Source organism: Terrapene carolina, unplaced genomic scaffold (assembly GCF_002925995.2).
Source record: "Terrapene carolina triunguis isolate 2854851 unplaced genomic scaffold, T_m_triunguis-2.0 Scaffold69, whole genome shotgun sequence".
In the NCBI taxonomy this organism is placed as follows: Eukaryota; Metazoa; Chordata; order Testudines; family Emydidae; genus Terrapene; species Terrapene triunguis.
Window position 1 is genome coordinate 53,252,298 of NW_020664420.1, and position 20,510 is coordinate 53,272,807.

A 20,510-nucleotide genomic window follows, 5' to 3' on the forward strand; every position below is an offset into this window, starting at 1 on the left:
ACTACACATGTTGGGCAGACTATCTGTGGATTTGAATAAGTGTGTTTTTAACAGTATTCTGAATGCTGATAAATTGGGACATGCTCATAGGGTGCTTTTAAAAAGACAGATTTTTAAACTTATATCTAACTAGCCTTCTGGGTCACACCAAATACTTCTCCTAATGAAATTCATGTAATACCAAACATATTGTAATAAACATTGTATATCTCTCTATTAATTCAAAAGATCTGAAAACTGAAATTTCAATCAGCCTAGTGATTGTGTTGGTTTAATCTCAGTGGTGCCTTTGACACTTCCCAGATGAATGGTAATTTGCCTGTAACATGAAGTCTTCTGTCTTACTTAAGCTGGTTTTAGCCAGATGATTAAATATGATGCTGCTTGAAGGAACAATTGTTACTATAATACACCCTCTCTGATTCTGTCTGCACACTCCTTTTTGTGCCTAAGTTTTTCCAGCCTACTTGAATAAAGGTAAAGGTTGTTATGCCCAAGTCCCCCAACTTGTAAGGTATGAATCATTGTTTAAACAGTTTGGTGTGATGTGGGTTATCTCAAATTACCTTTTTCTTTTTTTAACTTTTAAGAGTGCTTTGGTTTACAGCTCAAAACAGTTTATGACCATGGACGTTTGTCTATGCAAGGAAATGATCAAAAGTGACACCCGGGTTCTCCAACACAAGAGTTACCCTAAAAGAGGAAAAATATTAAGATTAAAACAGTCTGATTTGTAAGAAGAGGGTGCTCTGTTCTAGTGTCAGTGCTCCTGCTACAGAAGGGAGGTGGTATATGCATTCCATAATAACTTGTTAAAGAAATAAATGCAGCATAATGAAATTAATTGTATAAAGGACATGCTAATTTTGAATAAGTGCCATATTGTTAGAGAGATCCTTTGTCCAAGAGACTGAAGTGTACATGGGCATTGTCTCCATCAGAATCTCTAGCTAAGCTCTTGCATGAACTCATCTGCTTTAAGAATGTACAACAGCTCATTGTCAGCAAGCATATATGCCTGACCTTAAACTTATAACTGCCACTTTCCAGGCTATAGTATAGCTACTTCTGCATTCCCATTTGTAAATTCTTGCCTCAGCAGCAGCGAGGTGCTTATTTTACCTAGAGCAATGAACCTGAGGTCTGGGGAAAAGAGGATGTGCTTATCGCATCCAAGGCAAGACAGGTCAGAATCAGTTTATGGGGTTTTCTTTGGAGGCTAATTTAAACTTACTTATGCTGTTATCAAACGCTTACTTTGTATAAATTACCTAGGGCAAAGTGTTGTCTCCCTGATCCTCTGCATTAAGTGTACCAGACTAGCATGTTGTCAAATGCTAATTAGTGTTAGGATTAGTCCTCTTTCTGTTTCTTGATTTCTTTATAGCTGGTAAGTAACAGTCACAAGAATAGAGAGATTCATAGATAAGTTTATTACAGTGTTTGACACTTAAAAGCTACTGTTAAATAAAAAAATATGAAGAGAAACAGCAGAAGGAACAGGTACATCTAATACTTTTTATATAGGAAAAGCTACTGAAAAATAACTCATTGTAAAACATATGTTAGCCCTTGTTTACAACTGAATTATAGACAATATAATTTGGATAGACTCTTGGATTCTCCTAAAGTCCTTCTCTACTGTGACTGTGGCTACATGGGTGACTTAGGCAAGTGCCTTCCTTTCTTGCTTGGTTTCAGGAAGGAATTGTGCAGCCTGGGAACCCAGTTGTCCCTTTTCTCTAGGCTTTACAGGATAGTTTAGGTTTTTCCTATACAGTATCCTTCCACCTCCTCAGTGAGCTGAGAACATCTTTTCAGCTTGATGCCAAATTCCCCAGCTGAGCTCTTACTCTTAATTTAGAAAAAATGACCTCTTGGTGGTAATGATGAGAGTTGAGAGCCTGCAATTTGAAGTTTGGCATTCCTGTTTCTGGGTTCCTGCTGAAAAGATCTATTTCTAGCTAGCTAAGACTCTGTAGAAGGCTATTATTAAACTTCTTATTCTGAGAAAACGTTGTGCAGGTTTTGGATCTTAACTCTGGTGGGTGTGTACCTTCTCCTGAGACATCAGGGTGGAATTATGTGTTGCAACAGTGAGCGGCACAGCACCTAACTTTGAGGCACCTAGAAAATTACATGAACAGCACCAGAATCCACAAAGCTAAGTTAGGCACCCTATACGATGAATGGGGACACTTGGGGGAGCAGCCTAAGGTAGCCGATAGGAGATACTGACCAGAGGGGAGTGTGTGCTAAGCCCCGCCCCTGTCTCAGAGATGGGCACCTACGTCTGGGCTACAGGGAGGTGCCTAGAGATCCACAGACAGGAACCAGCTGCCTGGAATCAGGCAGTATAGGCACCTAAACTGCTTTTTGAAGGAGTGAGTTGGCTGCCTGTCTCACTCTGTCCTGGTGGTGGTAGTGCCACTACTGTTGCCCACCTTATAGCTCTTAGCCCAATGGTTAGAGCATTCACCTGAGATGTGGGAGACCCAGGCTCAATTCCCTCCCGCCCCCTTTTCTGCCTGAGAGGGGGAAAGGATTTGAACAAGAGTCTTCCATCTCTTAGGAGAGTGCTCTCACCACTGAACTATGGGATGTTGTGGTGTGGGACTCCCTCAGTCTCTCCAATTGAAGCGATTGCACTCTGGATAAATAATGAAAGAGTGATTGGAGCAGGGGGACAGGACCCTGGATCTCCCCTCTCCCAGGTTGGTGCCCTTACCATTGGAGTACAGAATCATTCGTATCATCTCTCTCTTTCTCACCAATGACAGTTCCACTGTGGATAAATACCTAAAATGTCAAGGACTGAATACTTTTTTACTTAACCTGCTAAACAACTTTAGTTCTAGTATCAATAACTAGTACCTCTGGAATTCTGCAAATTAAAAAATAAAAGTGGAACTACGTAATAATCCAAAATATATGACCTACTTTCCAGGTTTTTTGTGGGCAATTATAGACTGAAAACTAGCTTGAAATGCTATATTTCAATAAAAAAGGTCAGCGCAGTTTGTGAGTTGCACATGCAGAGGTTTCATATCATGCGGCAGAATGTTAGTTAAACACACGTAGAATATTTTGTTTGGTTCTGGCTACCTCGTTATCAGAAAGACACTGGCAGAATAAAGAGAGGCACAACAAAAATGATTGGGAGTCCTGAGGAATTGGTTTATGTTGAAAGAAGAATTTAAAAAATCACATATGTGTAATTTAGCTAAGCAGTAGCTGTAAGGGGATGTGATTCTGTCTGGAAATTTCTGGGAATGCCAAAGAGAGAGGAATTATTTAGAGTAGTAGAGGGTTTTCTAGTAATTATGAGAGAAAATTAAGAAAGGGACAGTTTAGCCGATGAACTCTATTAAGGTATAAATAATCTCCCAAGGAAATGAGTGGAAGCCCTTTCTTTTGGGACACTGACAACTAGACTAGAAAAAACATAGCAATTGTACTGTAGAGAGCAATTGGTAAGGCGTAATCCCATTTAGGTGAGGAGGTACACTAGATGACTCCGTAAGACTTTTCCATTTCTAGCATTTTATTCCATGATCTTTTGGTGCTAATAGTGGGTGTTAAGAGCCTGCAGTGTGAGGATAATTCTTTTAATGATATTTCAGATAATCATAGTAGACTGCTTATGTAATTAGTCCATGACTTCATATATATAGACACCAGCTAAAATATACGCCTATAGCATGAGGAAGAGAGCGTAGGTCTCTGCTGCTAATTTTATCAGGTCTCTACCAGAGTTTGTTTGGGTCCCAGATTTTACAAGTTTTTTTAAAACAGTAGGATGTATCTGTATGATTGCATCATAAATGTTTTAAGACCACACTGAATAACTTAAAAATCCAAACAGTTCTTTAAGTGGAAGAATCAGGTGTCTTTGGAGCTTAAAAATTCAAGGGTGAAATTCTGACTCCATTGAAGTCAATTGGAGTTTTGACATTGACTTCAGTGAGGCCAGGATTTCACCCTTGAACTCTTTCCTGTGCTGTGCTATGGCTGTAGTTTAGCCAGCAGCTCAAGTGTGTGGCTCTTCTTCATTTACAAACATTTTTCTTCCAATGTATCTTACCAGGTTGAGGTGACTGAGCTAGGTATAGTACCACAGGCAGCTAAGAAGCTAACTGAAGCAGGAACAACAAGCAGATGAGGCCAGTATCAGGATCCAGGGATATCCATTCTGCTGTGCTGTTTTCTTGTCATTGAAGAAAATGGTGCAGAGCAGCCTTCTTTCTCGCCTCCCCACCAGCCCATACCTACTCTGTCTGTCTGTCTCACCAATCCCTTCCCCATCAGCACCTACACTCTTTCTGCCTATCTTGCTCCTCTACTTCCTTCCCTCCAGGCAGAACCTGCACTCAGTGCAGTGTCTTCTCTCCTGCAGCTCTTCCTGAGGGGGAGGGGAGTTGGGAACCTGCAGTGCCTGCAACTTTTGCTTGGTTCCTGCTACAACCAGTGGGCCTCCCAGAACACTATGGGGCACAGAGGGAGTGTGCCCACTCTATTCCTCTTTGTATATGCGCCCTTAGATGGCTGGCTAGTGTGTGTAACTCCTGTTAGTGCTAAATGGAGTACATCAAAAGGTGAATATGCAAGTCAGGTGCATGCACTTTACTGGTTAGTCTAGCTGTATGTTAGACTTTTAAAGGGTTTAGATTGTTATCCATTAATTTTAAATTTTAGATTGTAATCCAGCAAGGTGCTGAGTAGAGTCAGATGGTGGAAAAAATGGAACAAAAAAGTCACACAAAAAATTAACAAATTTTCACTGAAAATTGAAAAAACTTTGACCAACTCTAGTGATAAGTAAAGTGAACTCCTGTTGACTTACAGTGGAGGTGGGCATTCATCACCTTACACGATCAAGTCCTTAGGGTCATATTAGAGCTGCTCATGTACAGTTGTGTGTAAGAAATATAGTGATGCCGTTTGGCAGAATATGCAATATTACAAATAGCCTCTACTTCTGGATCCCCCATGTTAGGTGAACTTGTGCAATCACTCAAAATACCAAAGCATTCCCAAGAATGTTGTACATTTGTCAAAATGGGTTATCCTGTTGATGTTTTTGAAAGGTTATGTTTTTGTTTTAAAAAATGTTTTTAAATCAATACATTGGATGCTTGACCTCAAATTTAGGATAAAATGCATCTAGTCAAATATTTCAGAAGAAGTAAGTTCCAAATATACAGTAATTGAGCGTCCTATCATGCAAGTCTTTTGAGATCCTCCAACTGAATTCATCAGGGAATTCTCTTTAAAAAAATCTGTCATGATTAGAAGTATACTTAGAAAGTTGCACCTGGGGAAGGAAATTAGTGGCGTTTTATTGTGGTAGGAACTCAAGAATAGAGGTGATATGTCTGATGTGTCTGTTCTTGGTTTTCTAGCCTCTAATAACAATCATCAGAATGCTGATTCCGATCTTGTGTACCCAGTTGCTGACTGCTAGTAACTCCATTGAAAATCCCTTAGGCATTTTTAAAAAAGAATTAAAAGATTAATGCTTTTTAAGCTAGTTAAACTGATTTACTGTATAGTGAATTTTAAGAAATTGAAACTGATAGTGTCCCTTTAAAATGTCCCTGATGCTGTAGAAGTGCTCAGTACCTACTGAAGTCCGTGGATGTTGAGAGCATTCAGCAGCATTTCTTATCCTAGGATGGTAATAGGAAAATTGCTGTCCGGATGTGTGTGTATATATATAAAAATATATATATATATATATGTAAATCTGACACTGCACTAACATACATTTTTGTACATAATCATATTGTGTAATTCATTATGTTGATGCAAACAGATCATATCATCTCCTGTATTATTGCATGATTAACATCTGGATAATGATTTTTTTTCAGGTGTTCTGGCTGTGTCTGGAATTGATTCACATGGTTTGATTTACCTTGCTTTGTATAATTAACTACATATTCTTTTGGGAAAGACTAATCCATTTTATTATACAGAGTAAAATATCACAAAAACTTCTGCCGTAATCCAAAGATCTAATCTGACCATCACCATGGTATCTGAGTATCTAACAAATGTATTAAAGTGAGTACAATTGTATTACAGCAGCAAACAGAGGCCCCAACGGATATGGCAGTCCTATTGTGCTATACACTACATATAGCAAGAGGTAGTTCCTGCCCTGCAAAGTCTACAGTCTAGTGCAGGGGTAGGCAACCTATGGCACGCATGCCGAAGGCGGCACGTGAGCTGATTTTCAGTGGCACTCACACTGCTCGGGTCCTGGCCACCGGTCCAGGGGGCTCTGCATTTTAATTTAATTTTAAATGAAGCGTCTTAAACATTGTAAAAACCTTATTTACTTTACATACAATAGTTTAGTTATATATTATAGACTTATAGATAGAGACCTTCTAAAAACGTTAAAATGTATTACTGGCGCGCGGAACCTTAAATCAGAATGAATAAATGAAGATTCGGCACACCACTTCTGAAAGGTTGCCGACCCCTGGTCTAGTGCTAGGTTTTCAAGTAGTTTAAACGAAATACCTGCTGCTAATAAGGAGCTGCTCAGGAGGAGGTCAGCTATTCAAGAGGGCCTCTGCTGTGCCGCTAATCCTCTGGATCAGAGGGAGCCAGTTGAGGTGGTTCAGGCAACTGATAAGGATGCTCCCTGGGAGGCTTCTGTTGGAACTCTGCATGTCCCACTGGGTGGAGGCCCCCAGGACACACTGGAGGGATTAAATCTCCCAGCTTGCTTGTTGTGGAGGAAAAGGAGGTCTGATCCTCTCTACTGTCCATGCTGCTGCCATAACCCTCACCAGAAAAAGTGGCATAAAGGAAAAAGAAGAGCTGCTGCTAATTCTAATTAGCTAATTAATGCCACAATTCAGTTTAAAGCGAGAACAGTTGGGAAACTGACTTTGTTTTGAAAGGACACTAAGGCTAATTGGGATTAAAAAGTCATTTACTTTTAAAGTTGGTTTGTTGAAAATCTAAACTTCAGGATTTCCTTGATGGTATTTAACAGTGATACAGCACTACATTTCTTTTCCAAAATGAACATCAAATGTACTGTGTCCTAGCAAACAAATTTGTGCAGCCATACTGTGACTGGATGCAATTTTTTTTTAGGTGTCTAGCAAGGCACTGATCCTCTAAACACTTAAGCATGTAGTTAGCTTTATGAATGTGAGTTGTCCCAAATGTACAAGCATCATCACACTAACAGTATTATTGGTTTTGTCACATGATACTGTGCTTCATTTGGTTTTCATTTTTTTCATTATGCTAAATCCAAGCCTGAAATATTTGAAGAAAATACCATTGATTTACCTCCTGTACACACATTTTGGAAAATGTACTGCTGGGCCACACTTCAGTGGTGTAGTATGTATGTATCTGTGAACAGAATATGGCCCTTTGCACTGGTTCACTAACGACTTCAGCTGCAGAAGGGCTGCTTTAGTCTTCGTAATTTCAAATTTTGTTTGTGTGGGAGAAATTCTCTCCATTTATATTGTATTTTGGAGCTAAAGTCAGAGGGAAAGAACATGATGTGGCATTTATCTTTATGAATGAGATCTTTTGTTCCTGTTTGAGGCTACTAATCTGTCACATTCCCTTATGTCTGATGGTCTGAATTTTGGTGTTTCTTCATTTTGTATAGTAATTTCCTTACCAGGCCTCTGAACCAGCAGCCTGCAGGCTTCTCTATGTTTAGGGGATCATTCAAAATATTCTGCTGTAAAATCTCATGAGTCCACTTTCTGAAAAGCCATCATTTCTTTGCATTCATTGCTCAAGGTTGATTTTTCTAGCCACTTCTGATTTTATCACAATTTCATTCCAGTTGTATACCAATATAACTCCATTGGTATCATTGGAGTTACACTGACATGAAACTGGAGTCATGCAGAAATTAATTACTTGCTGTGTTTTTTTTGTTCCATCTGCACACACATTTGTTTAATTTGAAAGCCCTCAATTCTATCTGTCAGTATTTGTATGTGTGCGCACCTCTTTGCCTCATTTCTCCCTCTCTGCATGTTGCACCACTTTGTTCACATGCCATCAAGAAGGGAAACTATTGCTGCATCCACACTACTTTGACACAGATGCTTTTGTAAGCTTTTCTGTTTTGAAGATAATTTCCTCCAGTATAACTTCTGTGCAATAATCTAAATGTGATGTGAAGGAACGAGGGCATGTTGCTGATGCAGGTTTAAATATCTTTTTTTCAAGCTTGCACTGTATGTGTTTTGTTTTTAATTTAAAAAAATCAAGCTATCTGACTTCAGTTTACAGCGGTTACTTTTCTTGAAGGCCTGGTCCACACTAACCCCCCACTTCGAACTAAGATACGCAACTTCAGCTACGTTAATAACGTAGCTGAAGTCGAAGTACCTTAGTTCGAACTTACCGCGGGTCCAGACGCAGCAGGCAGGCTCCCCCGTCGGCTCTGTGTACTCCTCTCGCGGAGCAGGAGTACTGACGTAGACAGCAAGCACTTCCGGGATCGATTTATCGAGTCTAGACAATACGCGATAAATCAATCCCAGAAGATCGATTGCTTACCGCCGGACCCGGAGGTAAGTATAGATGTACCCGAAGTCTCGTGAGATACAGATGATTACATTTGGCTTCACTGTTAACCAAAATGAGCACCTCAATTTTAGGAAATACCATAGATTAATCTATGATGTATGGAAGTATGCGAAATAATTCAGTCTGCAATAACTGCTCAGCTCACAAGAAAACCATCTCAAACGATCTCTGGTGATCTAAATTCCTGAATTATAACTCTGAAAACTGCTTCAGATGCCTTGTAAAGCAGACACTGAATATAAATGAACTTGTTAGTATTTTGAATAAAATAGTCCAAGAAACAGAACCCTCAGAGAATCTTTTTTTAATGCAGTATTTTGCTCCTCTTTACCAATAATTTATTTCTGACATAGTTATTTTTTTCCTTTCTTTTGTATTTTTGCTTTTATTTCACAGAAGAAACCTGCAAGTGCTAGTGCCAGTCAGCCTCCCAAAACACATACAAGTGGAGCTGCCTCCACCAGTAAGGTAACTTGCATTTTTCAGAGATGATAAACTTGCTATAGGGATTAACAATAATTGCATCAATGAGAGTTGTAATAAACCTCAGTGTAGACTGGAGATTTAACTATATGCTTCTCTAAAAATACATTTTTGGTTTAGTTTTAAAAATAGTTATTCCAAATTTTGGAATCTGTAGAATTAAGCTGTTTATCCTAATGTTTTCTGGGTTTTTAAAAAATGTATTCTTTGTGGATTAGGCCCAAATCCTCAAGGGCATTTAGGTGTCTAACTCCCAATGATTTCAGTGTGAAATAGGTGCCTAAATACCTTTTTGACGTTTTGAGAATCTGGATCTTAGCATAATGGAGATATAATATATGTTATCCAAAGCAGAATAGTCATATTTTCAGAAACAAATTCTGACATAACTGATCTGTTTGTTTTGTTGACTGAAATATAATGATTTGCTTGAATAGATAAATCTACTTTGGAAATTATATTCAGGTACAATTTTCTTAACTTCATTAACAAAAAAACCCTCAAACATTGAGGTCTTTGATCCAAAGCCCATTGATGTCAAAGGGAGTCCCTAAGTGAACTGAGTGATCTATTTAAAAAAAAAATAAAGACGAAGATAAGTAAAAATCTCTTAAAGCTATGAAGTGATAAATGTTGAAGTATCTCAGAAAAAAACATTATATGAGTTAATTATACTTTGTATTAAGTGAAATAAAAGTTCAACTTCCAGAGCAAGTGGATGTGGTAGCTGACTTATACTTCAAGTATCAGAGGGGTGGCCGTCTGGATCTGTGCTACAAAGTCCTGTGGCACCTTTATAGACTAACAGACGTATTGGAGCATAAGCTTTCGTTATACTTGTTATTTTGCTACAACAACACTTCAGTTTTTTTGTTTCTGAGGACCTCATAGCATTGTGCAAGCACTGAATTAGATCTCACTGCACCACTGTTAGGTAGACAGAGGGTGTCTGGGGTGGAAAGCAACTGCTGTTAAATAGCACTCAATAACATTTTAGTTTAGGACAAGAAGTGAAGAATACTCTTATTGAGCTGGAATTGCAGGCGCATTGAGGAAGAATGCCAGTGCCTACTAATAGTATGCCAGGACTTTAGTCCAGTATTGAGTCGAGAAATGCCACCAATATCATTTTGTGCAGGACCTGTGTTCCTTGGAGGTCTCCCATCTATGGGTTAAATCCTGGCCCTACTGAAGTCAATGGCAACACTTACATTGACTTCAGTGGGGCCCAGGATTGCACACCAAGTATGGGTCTGATCCTGTGGGATCTGACAAGATCATAGCACCAATAATTGTAATGATCTGACCGCTAAGTGCCAAAATAGAGGCCGATGCTAACAAATGGAGTGTAGACTATAAAGATGTGTAGTACTAAGAAAAGCAATAGTGATAAAAGTAAAGCAATACATGGAAAATCACCTTTAAACTCCCCTTTCATTTCTGTTCATGGCACTTTCATAAACAGAATTAGGGACTACTGATTTCAGGAAGCTTGGCAGGTCCAGGATACTTTCTGTGGCCTAATAATTGGCTGGGAAGAGTCTGCACCCCAACATACAACTGAAAGCCATTAATTCCCAAGAATTCCCTGCATTGAGTTCATTATTTGTGTTTTGAATTGAAAACTAAAACATATGGGGTGTGCATTTTTTATTTTTATGGCTCACTAGTTTTATAGAATCTCTGAGATCTTTTCACTTCTGTCTTCTGTTAGGTCATCGGTCTCCCTGCTCAGGAAGCATTATTTCCTGTTGTACATGTACTAGTTCTTTGTTTAGTTTAGTTTCAACTGTCTCAAATGCTGGGCTTCTACCCTGCTTTCCCAGAGGGATTTCTGTGCCTGATTGAGCTGATTGACAGGAAGTGTTTCTGCTATCAGATTACATTTTCACATTCTTAACTTCATTCCACTGCAAAATAATAATAATAAAGATTCCTAGCTATATTCTTTTATTATCCTAAATTACTTTTCTTCCCGGGTGTTTTACGTTCATTCGGTATTTGTAAACTCTTGCCTTGTCTCCCTCCTAATTGTGGCAAACTTAGAATATACATATTTAACTCCTTCCGTTTTTCTCATCAGTGTATTCCCTCATGAATCCCTAATCATTTTTTTGTTCTTCCTCTAACTTCCTTCCAGTTTTTCTACATCTTTCTGATGTGGGCTAAAACTGAATGCAGTATTCCATGTGTGGTTACACATATTATATAATGCTTCTGCATATGGATCCTCAGATTGCATTGATCTCATGCTGTGTATCTTATTGCAAACTCATTTCTAAGGGCGTGTTGATACTGCTCTGCAGTTTGGATGGGGTGTGAATGTCAGTGAGCACCAAAGTGCTGTGCTGTAACTCCCCCATGTGGATGCTGTGGGCATGAGCTAAAAGGTCTCTCGTTCACACTAATTTATTCTTTAAACAGCATATAATGTGAATGTGGGCTTTGGATCCGACCCATGGGCTTGCCCCCCCGTTACTCTGTGGGCCCCACGCCGCTCTCAGCAGCGGCCAGCCCAAAATCCCTGCGGCCCCCGGGCCCTTGCCTCCAGGCACCGCCCCCGCAGCTCCCATTGGCTGGGAACGGGGCCAATGGGAGCTTCGGGGGAGGTACCTGGAGGCGCAGCAAGGGCAGCGCATGCGGAGCCCCCGGCCCCCCAGGGCCGCAGCGCTTTCTGGAGCAGTGCGGGGCCAGGGACAGGGCAGGCATGCAGGGAGCCTGCCCTGGCCCCGGTGCATGCCGCTGCCACCCTGGAGCCCGAACCCTGCCCCCTAACTCCCTGCCCTAAGCCCCCTGCCTGCACCATGCACCCCTGTGCACCCAAACCCCTGCCCTGAGCCCCCTCTTGCACTCCGCACCCCTCCACCACAACCCCCTGCCTTCAGCCCCCTCATACGCCCCCCGCATCCCTCCTCTGCCCCAGTCCCTTGCCCTGAGCCCCTTCCTGCACACCGCACCCCCTCCCGCACCCCAACCCCTGGCCCTGCATACAATTTCCCCACCCAGATGTGGTCCTCAGCCCAAAAAGTTTGCCCACCTCTGCTCTGGGACCCTGTGAAGTGGGAGGGTCCCAGAGGGTGGCTTCAGCTGGATCCAGAACATCTTCACTAGCTTGAGCCCCATGAGCCCAAGTCAGCTGGCATGGGCCAGCTGTGAGTTTCTAATTGCAGTTTAGACATGCCTAAAGGGGAAGGCCATCCGGTTACTACCCCCTTGCTCTCCCTGTCTGGTTGAGCTCCACCTTGGGGATGGAGTGGATGTGGGGTTTCCATATTTATCAGATATGTGATGAGCCAGAAGCTGATATGAAAGGAGCATTGAAGCTCTTTACTTTCAAATAAATAAATAATAAACAAAAAACACAACTTTCAAGAATTTGATTTTATAAGCAGATATGAAATTAAAAAGTAAGTTGCTGTTGTTATCCTAGTATCCTGATATCATTCTGTGATAATACCTTTTAAAACTACCAAATTGGTGTACAGCAGATGGATTTATTATACTTACATTTATGGTCACAACCAATCAGAGCACAGGGATATTATACAGTGACAATGTGTGGTTATTAATCAAATAGTATTCAGATAACTGCTGTGTGGCTGAGGAACAGGAGTAGTCAGTCAGATTTGGAATTTTGCATAACTGATACATGGCTTGTTTCAGAATTATTGTACAGTCATTATGTCTCTGATTTGCTGCTGACTGATAGTCCATATGCCCAAAATACACATGGTCCCATCATCTTCTCACCCTTTCCTCTCCCTTACTGCCCCCAGTTTTCTCTCTTTTCCCACTTTCACTTCTACCTGATTTAGACAACTCAGTCCAGTCCTGTCCTCCCCTCCCTCTGATTTAACCATCTCCTGTCTCTCAATTGGAATTATTTAAAAGTCTTGCCTCCTGAGTCCCTCCCTCCTCACCTCAGCAGTCCACAATAATAGTAGTTGCTATTTATTAATTAAGGTGAATTGGACTGCATTGGATTCCTCCAGTCAGCACTGTTCCTGTAGAAACCATAGTAGTAGATGGGGACTAGGAGCTGTGCAGAAATGCAGACATTGATTTAAGAAGGAAAAAGGAGTATTTAGTATTGGTATAAAATACAATGGGTTCAAATCATTCCTGATGCAATTTGACTGACTTCAATAGAGTTACACAGAAATCAGGGATGAGTTTTACATATATATATATATATATATATATATATATATATACACACACAGGTCTCTCTCTCTATCTCCTAGTGCTGGAAGGGACCTCAAAAGGTCATTGCATCCAGCCCCCTGCCTTCACTAGGCAGGACCAAGTACTGATTTTGCCCTAGATCCCTAAGTGGCCCCTTCAAGGATTGAACTCACAACCCTGGGTTTAGTAGGCCAATGCTCAAACCACTGAGCTATCCTTTCCCCACATTGTACCTACTGTCATTGTTTGATAAACCAATGGTACACAAACATTCGTATTTCCATAGGCAGTATTTTCTTTTTTCACTTTGGATTAGTTATTCTAGCTGTGGGAAATCTTTACAGAGAGAGCTGCCTGTTTACACACTAAAAAAACCCACACCCAACAACAAACTAATAGAGAGGTGGAGCAACTGAGTCTGCTGGGTGGAGGATCCTCCTATGCGGTGTTAGAACTGGCTGTGTCATCCTCAAGTGAAAAAGGGGGTTGGCCAGGATTTCATTACAACTGAAACCAAGGACAGGACTGTATGCTGAAACAAAAACAGTTCTGTCATAAGGATCTTGTGCTACAATTAACTAGAAGTTAGAATATAAAGCCACTGTACAAAGTGAGTACTGTTTTCTGACTTGCTTTTCTATCTTCTTATCTCTGCTTCAGGCTAATTACATGATATAGTTTCTTCTTTCTTCTCTCCTAGCAGTGCTGTGAACGAGCTGCTGACCTTATGAGATGTTTCTTTTATCTGGGCTGGAGCATTCCCAAACAGGCTGAGTGTACAGTGACTCAGTTCTAAAACTGTCTACTGTGTCTACAGTGCTCAGAACTAACAGGGGGACAGTCTTTCTGGATAGGAAGGCTGTTTGTACTCTATATGTGTTTCTGAATATTTGTTTTGGGGACAGAGTTGCAAAATATGCGGTTTATGAGACATATGCTAAATTCTAAAGGAGGCAGAGAAGGGCAGGGGATTTAATCAACCTAGTTCCTTTAGTTTCAGCTTCTATGTTCCTAGTAACCGTAGACATAGTTTGACTTCTTTATTTGGGGGAGGCAACTTCAATCAGGCCAATGGGTCATGTGGGGGAGGGGGCAAATTCTGTGCCTGCCTGAGGCTTTCAGTTTGGGGAGCCATACTCCCTACCCTCTCCAAACTACGCCCATGCTAGTAACTTAAAGTGCCTTTGCGTCAGAAGCCCATATTTTTTGACGCATGAATGCAAAGTTTAACGTAGTTGTTAAATGTACCAATATTGCATAGTCAGGGCATGGTAATCTGTACAAAAGAATGATTTTGTTTGAAGGATGTTTAGGTATCGATATCCATAACAACACACAAGTGTTCAGAATAAGTCCATGCAGAAGAAACAGAAGCACAGTCATTAAATTGTTTATTATTGTTTCCATAGTAATACAGATGAGATTTATTGTGTAGACTTAGTATAGGTTATACCTAATATTTCTTAGGAATTTTTCATTATATTCATTGTAAATAAAACCATTGATTCATTACCATAAATTCCTTTGCTTGGTTTAAAACTCAAAATAAAAAGGATTAGTTGGGAAAGCAGGCTCCTGCCCCATGTGAGGTTTTTTCAGTTGCTGTGTTATACCCACTTCTCCTATATCTACTTTGAAAGAGTGAAAACAAGTTTACCTAGCAAAGAGGTGCTTGAGGGTGAATTTAATCACCTTTGTTCTATGGTGTTATTGCTTAAGAACTCTACTTTTTCATCACATTTTGTGCGTAGGGGAAGAAATGTCTTTGTTATAAAAATTACTGGCTTCTCAGCCTTTCTTCTAGATAAAATGAGGATTTGCTTTCTAAACTGAAGTATTTCATGCCATCTATCCATAACATAGATATTTTATATTTTGAAGAAATAACTGAATGTGCATTCAAGGTGAAGTTAATCTCTGTCCAGAGGACCAACTGAAGGCCTATTGCACTGCTCTGCGATTCAAGTGCATGAGCTGGCCATCTGTATCAGGTTGAATTTCCCCATTAGGTGTTCTCCTCCTAATATAGCATGGCAAGAAAATCCTCCAAATATTAATGATTAACCTGTTGAATTGGAGCTGTAGCTCTGCATGTGAAAGGATATTGTCAACTTGAAATCTAGCCAAAGTTGCAAAAAGTTGTAACAGTAGTTTCAGGTACCACATCTGCCCCTTCCTCCCCATGCCAATTTTTATGGTCTTGCTATCACGTTTTCCTCTTTGTGTAAATGGGTTTTCTCTTTCCTCTTGCTGTGTTAAAGATCTACACAAATAACACAGGAAGCTGGGTAACATGCCCCACTCCTGCCTGCCCCCCCCCCCATCCTTTGGGGCTCTGCATGGGCTCACCGGTCCACCCACACAAAGTTAATTGTAGGATTGGGGCTTAACTGACTATGTGGGGAATAGTGAAATGACTTTGCACAAAGGTGCTGTCTAATGCACAAATAAATTGAAAAATATAGAGAAATATTTTTCTGTAGCAGTATTAGGTTTTACTCATAAATATCTCAGCTAAAACTTTTTCAGGCATAAGAGTGTTTTCTTTATTCCTAAAGTAGATGGTTTCTCTTCTCTTCAGTAATATGCAAACTGGGGTGTATCTAAGGTGTTATCAGTTGTCCTGTAGCCGGTTGATACAAAACATCACCATTTAGTCACAAACATTTAGCTGTGAAGAAGAATCATTCTCCATGTTAGATGTGACGTGGGGTTAGAAATCCTTTATCTCTAGCTCCAGTGCAGATGGCCTTAAGGATGAACCACCTTGCCATGAGATCTCTCCATAACTAGATCTTCATTGTGGAGAAGCCACTGCAGAACTCTAAAGGTCAGATTAAATGAATTCCAAGTATTTGACCAATTTTACTTTGAAAATTTCTCTTCATAAACAAATTCGCTATTTTGAAAAAGTGATATCGGGGACAAGGTCCAGAGTGGGGAGAGGGACACAGAAAGCAAGAGTGCTAATTCCATGGCATCATCTAATGTATACCACCTCTTCCAGGTGGGCTTTGTTGCTGGGAAGATAGAAAAAGGAATGGAGTTTGGGGGAATAAATTCTCCACAGTGTCCTTACTTCACCTTTCTCAAAAAACATGGGATTTTTTTAGGTAAATTAGTGTTGAATCTGACCCTGTCCATGTTACCCTACCTGTGCTCAGAAACTATTCCTGAGCTGGAGGAAAGTGGCCGCAAGGGGGTCCCTGACCCAGTGTTTTTGCAGGACATGTATTGCTAGGAGGAGCAAAGATGTAATGTAAATGTACAGATAATTCTGTGCCTCTGCAAGTCTCTGAAGATCTGTGTTTGAGGCAACTCCCTGCTTCTTCTTCAGGGGATACTGCATGTTTCTCCCTCCCTCCCTCCCCTGGTGGATGAATGCCTTAAAAATTCGGCTAGTGGAAACCCTGCAGTTTCAAATCCCCGATAGGAAGAAGGCTGTATCGGGCATGATAGGGCCCTAAGAATATACAGATCTTAAATGTCAGTGTTGTATTGAATTCCAAAGGTGTTGTAGACTGGTAGATAGTGTGATCTGGAGGAATGAACATGGGTTTGGCAGTCAGGAGATTCTGAGCTCTGCTACTGACTTGCTGTGTGACTTTATTTGGGGATAATAACAGACTTCGCAGAGTGTTGTGAGGATTAATGTAATGAATGTTTATAAAGTGTGTTGAGCATGTGGAGCACTATATAAACTGGCTGTGTATCATTAGAACTAAGGTGATTATTTTTAAATTATTTTCTGTTGGAAATGCTTTGAACTGATATTCTCGACCCCATCATCTTATAAAAACATACATACAAACATATGAGCTATTCTGTGATTTTAAAATGTCTCTTGCTAAGAGTAATTCCTAGTCAGTTTTTTGGAAGTGCTAGTCATTATTTCTTCTTCTTCTTTAGGTAATTTTGCAATATAAATATTAAAGTCCACAACCAGGTTCAATCCCATTGTGTTAGGTGATGTACAAGCATAAAAAAATAGTTTCTCTGCCCCAAAGATCTTACAGTCTACAATACAAGATGTAATGGATGGATGAGAGAAACAAGCAGGCTGGGATGGGTTGAGGCAAACAGGATAACAATATAACGTGCATAATTCTTAGTCAGTCAGTAGTAGTGATCACATTTGACTTCTGTGTTTACATTAGACAAATAATGTACTTGTGTACATATGTACAGTGTTAGTGTACATGTTAAATACTTTATCGCATAATTTAAGTAAAACATTAAATGTAAGACTTAATTTTGAAATAATGTTAAGGGTCTTTTTTAAACTGACAAAGTGAACAAAAACCAGAACTCTTGTCTACTGCTGGGTTTTGTACCCATTCCTCAGAAGCTTCTAGTGCTGGCCACTGCTGAGACAAGTTACTGAATTAGATAAACAGCTGGTCTGATCAGGTATGGCAATTCCTCTGTTCCAGGACCTCATTTGTAAGGTTTTAAAGCATGACTCCAAAGAAGCACTTCTAATAATGAATGATGTTTGGACTGTGCTAATGATCCCATGTCTAATCACAGTTATTGCTAATACAAAAAGAACAGGAGTACTTGTGGCACCTTAGAGACTAACAAATTTATTAGAGCATAAGCTTTCGTGGGCTACAACCCACTTCTTCGGATGCATATAGAGTGAAACATATATTGAGGAGATATATATATATATACACACACATACAGAGAGCATGAACAGGTGGGAGTTGTCTTACCAACTCTGAGAGGCCAATTAAGTAAGAGGAAAAAAAAAACTTTTGAAGTGATAATCAAGATGGCTCAGTACAGACAGTTTGATAAGAAGCAAGTGTGAAAATACTTACAAGGGGAGATAGATTCAATGTTTGTAATGGCTCAGCCATTCCCAGTCTTTATTTAATCCTGTGTTGATTGTGTCTAGTTTGCATATCAATTCCAGCTCAGCAGTCTCTCGTTGGAGTCTGTTTTTGAAGTTTTTCTGTTTTAAGATAGCCACCTGCAGGTCTGTCATAGAATGGCCAGACAGGTTAAAGTGTTCTCCCACTGGTTTTTGAGTATTATGATTCCTGATGTCAGATTTGTGTCCATTTAATTCTTTTGCGTAGAGACTGTCTGGTTTGGCCAGTGTACATGGCAGAGGGGCATTGCTGGCACATGATGGCATATATCACATTGGTAGATGTGCAGGTGAACGAGCCCCTCTAAACATTGCTAATACAGTTACTGTAGAAGTGGCAAAAGTAGCTTCCTTTTCTCACTTTATTTTATTGGCTATTTTTCTCTTTAAGTTCTGTGCAGATAACCATGGCTTCTGAAGCCTTGTTGATTTTTCATCTTTGGTAACGATGTCTTTGTCTCCTAGCACATGTGCAGCTCCTGTTACCTCAGTGGTAACATCCTCCTGCCCCACTCTGCAAAAAATCCAGTCTTTGAGTCAGAGTATCTCTGCTGATTCTTGTGAACACCAACTGACAGTTCTGAATTTTGCTAAATTTGCTAGGTTTATGTTGGAAATTACTTCTCTTAGAACCTATATCTTAACGTGTCTAGTTATGTGTGCAGTTTTATTCTGTTGGACTTTCCTGTGGCTTCTCCAGACTACCCAAATCTTTCTGTAATAAGTATATTTGTTTAATTTCTCCTTGAGAAATGTTACAGGCTTCTTGTACTGATCCTTAGCAGTGTTCCAGATTAAGTGACACAAACCCAACTGAATGTGGCACTTAAACTGATGCATGATGGCCACCCACACTTATTTCCTGAAAGTAAATTCTTTTTCCCGTTTGCAATTCATTGATTCAGAAAGCACTTTGAAATATTTGATGTTGTTAACTATCATTTCTGTAATATTTTTTGTAAATAAAGTAAGTATTTAGCTACTTCTTATCAGGGTGGAGTTGATTTAAATCACTAGTCAGAAAGACTCGATTTAATCATAGTTTTCGACATAAAAGTGCATTCTTGTTGGTTGTTATAACCTTAATACATATTCTTCACAACTCAGAGATAGATGTAGGTTTCATTTTTAGAAGGTACACACTATATATTTTTAAACAATAATTTATTTTGAAAACTTTTCAGATTAGTTTTACAACTATATCAGAAAATGAATGATTGTTTGGTTATTTCATTTACCAAAGATAATTGAAGCAGATATTTATGAAGTCATTGGGAGGTGAACTATCTCCAATTCAACAGGTTAATCATTAATATTTTGAGGATTTTCTTGCCATGCTATATTAGGAGGAGAACATCACTAGACAGACATTTTAAATTGTTTTATTTAACTAAAACAACAACGTTAAGTATTCTGGATTTTTTTCTTCAACAGGAAACATATAATATTTTCACCAAACAAGCATATGTCCCTTGCTTCTCACATTTATCTCCAGACTTCTTCTCCTTGTCCAGATCTAGTCCGCCCCCAACAATCTTCTATTCATTGAACTTTTTGAAACTTTGCACTTTTAGAGAGAGGTAAAGGATTGACTCTGTGTACACAGATTTGCAGAAGGACAATAGAGTTGAGGTCTGGTATTTCTCACCTCTATATATTATTTATTTAAAAACATTTTTGCTGTTAACAAGCATGTTACCTCTGGAGACACAAATCCACAGTTTGAGAACTAAGCATCTCTGATAGTGCTCAGTCTAGAAGATATTGAGTCCCATTGGGTAGATAGAAAGATTAACCTAAATAATCTATACAGAAGCCTGTGGAACCCCATAAGATTGGGTCCCTAATCCATGAACTATTGGAACTCATTTACAAAATTTTTCTTAAACATTACATGAATATATTGTCTCATACTATAGAATTAGAATTTATAATCCCTCTTCCACGATAAGATATCTTTGAGCTATAATGTATCTTAATTAAAACTAACTTTAGATAGGGTTTTTCCCCTCAAAAATCCAATATAAATAAAAAAATTCATTTTTTTAATCCATCCTGCTTTTATAGCAGCACACAGTGACATTCCAGAGTAATCTCTGACTTTTTTGCCATTGCATGAATTAGAATCACTTTACTGTAGATAAACCAGGTATTTCCAATACTTGCAGGTATAAGGTGTTAATTGAAGCTGGACTTCAGTTGAAAAAAATGGAAAATAGTACTGTCTGTTTAGAGTTGCTTTGATATTGAGGATTATTTGCAGATATTCCGTAACTACTATTATTGTTAGATTTCTACAGCTGTGTTTGCTGTGGCAACTACAGTAGCTATTACATTTATTACAAAGAATAAAACACAAAACAAGACACAACAG

At 39.5% G+C, this 20,510-nt stretch overlaps 1 protein-coding gene across 1 annotated transcript in view; it reads left to right on the top strand.

Annotated features, from left to right (window-relative positions):
* Positions 1 to 20,510, top strand: part of CAST (calpastatin) — a 95,097-nt gene that overhangs the window by 9,373 nt on the left and 65,214 nt on the right. The window contains exon 3 of the mRNA XM_026649239.2: positions 8,986 to 9,057. Within this exon, the coding sequence (XP_026505024.1) occupies positions 8,986 to 9,057 (72 nt within the window). The remainder of the gene's footprint in view (positions 1 to 8,985; positions 9,058 to 20,510) is intronic.